The sequence below is a fragment of the Microtus ochrogaster genome, chromosome 16 (genome assembly GCF_000317375.1).
Source record: "Microtus ochrogaster isolate Prairie Vole_2 chromosome 16, MicOch1.0, whole genome shotgun sequence".
Taxonomy (NCBI): domain Eukaryota; kingdom Metazoa; phylum Chordata; class Mammalia; order Rodentia; family Cricetidae; genus Microtus; species Microtus ochrogaster.
Window position 1 is genome coordinate 29,203,597 of NC_022018.1, and position 4,519 is coordinate 29,208,115.

A 4,519-nucleotide genomic window follows, 5' to 3' on the forward strand; every position below is an offset into this window, starting at 1 on the left:
ACAGTACCCTCTGACTACACAGTACCCTCTGACTACACAGTACCCTCTGACTACACAGTACCCTCTGACTAAGTGCTCTCTTGCTGAAGTCATTCCACACACTATGTGTGTTTCAGACTAGAACTTATGTAAGTTATGAGACATCTGCTCATAAAAGGAAAGTATTTTATTATAGAAACGCAAGTTTTATGAAAGGAACTTACTGTTTATCAAGGGATGAGGGAAGTCTGTTTGTGTGTGTGTGTGGGGGGGGGGCATCCTCTTCTCAAAGCCCAAACTCGAATTTATTACCTGAAGCAGGATTTATCAAATGGAAGAGGAACATCTATGTCCTGGAATGACCCGGGTAATCATTTAGCTCTGCCTGGTGCAGGGGTAGCATAACTGTGTACATATCTATCATTTATAGTTCTTAATCAATCATGCATAAACACCATTAAGTAGCATTTTATCATTTCACAACTTAAAATAACACATTCCTTGGGACCCAGACTAGCTCTTGAAAACACCTAAAACTAACCATCTAAGGTTCTCTTCAGTTCCTGGCCCCATGAGAAGAGAAGGCTTGGAGTTCAATTACAATTGAACAAAATAGCTAAAAGAGAAAAGAAAACTTCTGGATAGATGCAGGGGGATAACAGAGCCAGAGAGCAGAAAAAGCAGCACCCATGGAAAAGAGAGGAAGTCTGTGACGTTAGAAAAGTCATCTAAGCCCCTTTGTAAAAGGGAAAAAAACAAGAGAAATTAATTTAAGTGGAAAAAACCCCTCAAATTCAAATCCTATAAAAATCATCCTGTGGGAGGAGCAGAGATGGCTCGGCTGAGAAGAGCACTTGATGGTCTTGTGGGGGACCCAGATTTCATTCCCAGCACCCACAACTCCAGTTCCAGAGGATCTAATACCCTCTTCTGACCTCCATGGGCACCAAGCAGGAATGTGGTACATACATGTAAGCAAAACACACATAAAACAAAATGAACAGATCTAATTAAAACCAACCCCCCAAACCAAAATTACTCCGGTTGTGGGGGGGGGGGAGCAGAATACCATACTACTAGGCAATGAAGGCACACCAGATTTTTTTTTTTAAATCACCATTCTCAACTGAGTTTAACAAGCACTGGAAAATGATATAAGAAATGAAGAAACATTATAAATCAGAACTGGGAAAAACTTCAGAACCAAAGTGATAGATTTTAAATCTTTATTTACTTGAAGGTCATGTTAAAAAAAAAAAAAAAAGAAAAAACAGGAAGGTATGAACGATGTGATCATGGCTTTGCAAAGCCAGCTAACCCCAAGTCCTTAAGTATTTCTACCTATCTGAGGAACCTGCACATTAACAGGCAAACAATAGTAATGAAATCTAGAGCAATATGCATGGAGTTGCTGACAGAGGTCAGGAGACACTGGAGATGCACAAGCCTCCAGGGGGGAGGGAGACACTGTGAAGCAAAGGAAGAGAATGAGGGAAAAAGCACATGACCATATGAGTTGTAAATACAGGTGTGCCCACAGGAACAGAGAAAGCTAACAGGATTTGAGATGGTGTACTGTTGCTCTCTTCAAAAACCTTCAGGTTTTATTTGTTTAGATCTACCTAGAAGTTACTTTTGTGAATATGCAGCAATCAGCTGCTTCCTTCTACCCTAACACTGTTTGCCAAGAGTCCCATTCACTGGTTATCATACCAGTGGATAGAGAAAATTCTCAAACGTGTGGGTGTTGTGGTTTGGATGTGAAATGTTCTCTGCAAGCTATTCATGAATTGAAGGATTGGTCCTGACACAAGCAGTGTTTAGAGAAGGGATTTCTGGGTAAATGATTGCATCAGGAGGCTCCTACCTTCATCAGTGATAATCCAGCCATAGGAACAACCCCAAAGACAACTGGGAGTTTAGAACTATAGGAGGAGCCTAGTTGGAGAAAGTGGGTTGCTGTGAGTATGCTCTGGAAAGACAGACTATGCCTGGCCCCTTCCTGTCTCTCTGGATTCTTGGTTTTGTTTCCTGGTCTACTTACCAAATGTGTGTCCCTATCATGCTGTGCCTTAACTAGCAGCAGTTACAGGCACCCTAATCTGTACGGTTGTGTTCTGGGTCTCCTTCCATGGGAACTGTAGAAGGGGGGCTAGGGAACTCTAATCAGATCTCTTTTAAAATTACACAAGATATGGAGTCTTTCAAGGAGAACTGACTTTTTGTTATGGCAGTCTTTTCCTGCATGAAGATTAGGGGATCTCTCTTCTCAACCAGCTCTTCCATGTTTAATGCTTCCTAGATTTTCCCATAAGTATTATTTTCATGGATTTATTTCTACTAAATTTGATACTATTTTCACAATAAAACATCCTTGCCCTAAAAATGGCAAGGGGATTCCTCTGTCTTGAGGTAGCCAACAGCAGATAATCAATCACTCATTTTTTATATATGTATATATAAATACATATAATCTATAGTCAAGCATTTATATATTTTTAAACATAGTATAAAAAGTTGTCAAAGAATGTACATAAAACAATGCCTTGCTTTATAGCACTCAAAGGAACAGAAAGGTCCAGCGTTAAAGATGAATTTATATGGGTGCTTTGAAAAATGTTTCATTTACTTGAAATAAAACTTCCAGCTTTTGGCAACAAAGGACTAAATAAGGTTGCCAATAGGGCTTTAGAAGTTCTGCTTCATAAGCTACTCAGAGCACAACTGAGTTGTAGGAAAATGAAAGACAGCCAGGGATAGATCCCAATGTTTTGAAAATCCAGTTATCTACTCACCAAAGTGAAGTCCCAGTGAGGGCCAGGTGTTAAAAACGTGAAGGAGCTGCCTCTCCGAAGGGAGCATCTGTTGACAGAAGAGTCAGACAAACAGAGTAAGTTCCATGTAGTAAGGTGACCAGCAGATAAAAAGCCATCGTGTTTGCAGTCTCCAAACTAGTTAAAACAGTGACCCAGGGCCAGCAGCTGGAGGGCACACTGTCCTTCTGGCCAGTATACACACGTAACAGGGCATATGCCGTCCCCAGAATCTCTGCACTGAAAAGAGACTATATAAAATTAATGGAGGGACAACTATTAAAAAACAATTCTCCAAAGCAAACAGAGTTTATCTTGGTAATATATATATATATATCTACTAATATACAACAACAGCTTTAATATTTTATTAATAATAAAAAACAGCAAGTGAATTTATAACTACATTTGGTACAATTCAAAACTTATGTCCATATTTAAAAATAAATGAAAAACTAACATATTAAAGCCAAAATGTTATTTACATGAATGCAAATCTCTTTTGATTTTTGACAATTAGAATTAAAGCAAGAGAGTCCCGTTACAGAATCTACCTTTACCTTTCTAAAATACAGGCCTGTATATAGACAAGATGGAAATATCTGTATTTACAAATATGTTTAAAAAAAATCACAAAACACAGCACAGGTGATGCCCATCAGCTGTACTGTTAATCACTTGAGAATATAGAATGTGGAACAAAGATGGTTTTCCTCTCATGTGGATAAATGGCAGCCAAATAAGGAGAGCAGAAGCAAGGGAGTTGTTGTCATCACTTGCCCTTTGGCAGAGGCTCAAACAAGTAAGAGGAGTGTGACCTTTATAATGGAACAAAATGGGGGTGGGGAGAGCTCAAGTTTAACCCGGATGTAGCTGACGTGGGGAAGCTGTTGGTAGGCTAACCAGAAGAGAAAGACATGGAGTGCTAATCTATTGTGACCGGAGAGAAGGTATGTATTTGGTCTTTTTTGGTTAGAAATGTAGGGCTGAAGAGATGGCACACTGGTTAAGAGCACTTGCTACTCTTGTAGAGGACTTGGGATCCCAACACCCACATGATGGTTCACAACCACCTGGAACCAGAACTCCTAGGATCTGATGTCCTCTTGGCCTTCATGGACACTAGACACATAGTGCACATATACACATACAAGCAAAATACAAATTTTATTTTAAAAAAAATCTTAAAGAAACAATTTAAGACATAAGCAGGACAAAAACTGAATGTAGATGGTTACTAATACATTTCTAGCTATTTTAGACCAATTGTTATACAAGTTATTATTTAGCTTCTTAAGGCCAGGTCATGGTCTATTTTTAAATCTGACCCTTATCATGCCTCTCATGCACGTTCTTTCTTTACCATAAATTTCCATAACATTACAGATGGCAAAAGCTTCAAGCTGAAATCAAGTACAAGGATTCCTATACTTTTCTAAGTTAAATAGAAAGAAGTCTGTATTTCAGCAAGGACAATAAAGGAAACATGGCTATCAGAAAAGCCTCACCAGACAACAGTAAAGTTGGCTGTTAAGGTAGTTTAGCCTAGGTTTGTGGGTTAAAATTCGGGTCTTCTATACGATTCCATTGGTCGACTTCTCTGTTTTTATGCCAGTACCACACTGTTTTCATCACTGTAGCTCTGTAATAGAGTTTGAAGTCAGGGATGGTAATGCCTCCAGAAGATCCTTTATTGTATAGCATTGTTTTGGCTATCCTAGGTTTTT

At 39.0% G+C, this 4,519-nt stretch overlaps 1 protein-coding gene across 1 annotated transcript in view; it reads right to left on the reverse strand.

Annotated features, from left to right (window-relative positions):
- The window catches only part of Net1 (neuroepithelial cell transforming 1), a gene marked incomplete at its 3' end in the record, with an annotated part of 33,603 nt that overhangs the window by 22,459 nt on the left and 6,625 nt on the right, over window positions 1-4,519 (reverse strand). Inside the window, exon 2 of the mRNA XM_013349030.2 lies at window positions 2,775-2,841. Within this exon, the coding sequence (XP_013204484.1) occupies window positions 2,775-2,841 (67 nt within the window). The remainder of the gene's footprint in view (window positions 1-2,774; window positions 2,842-4,519) is intronic.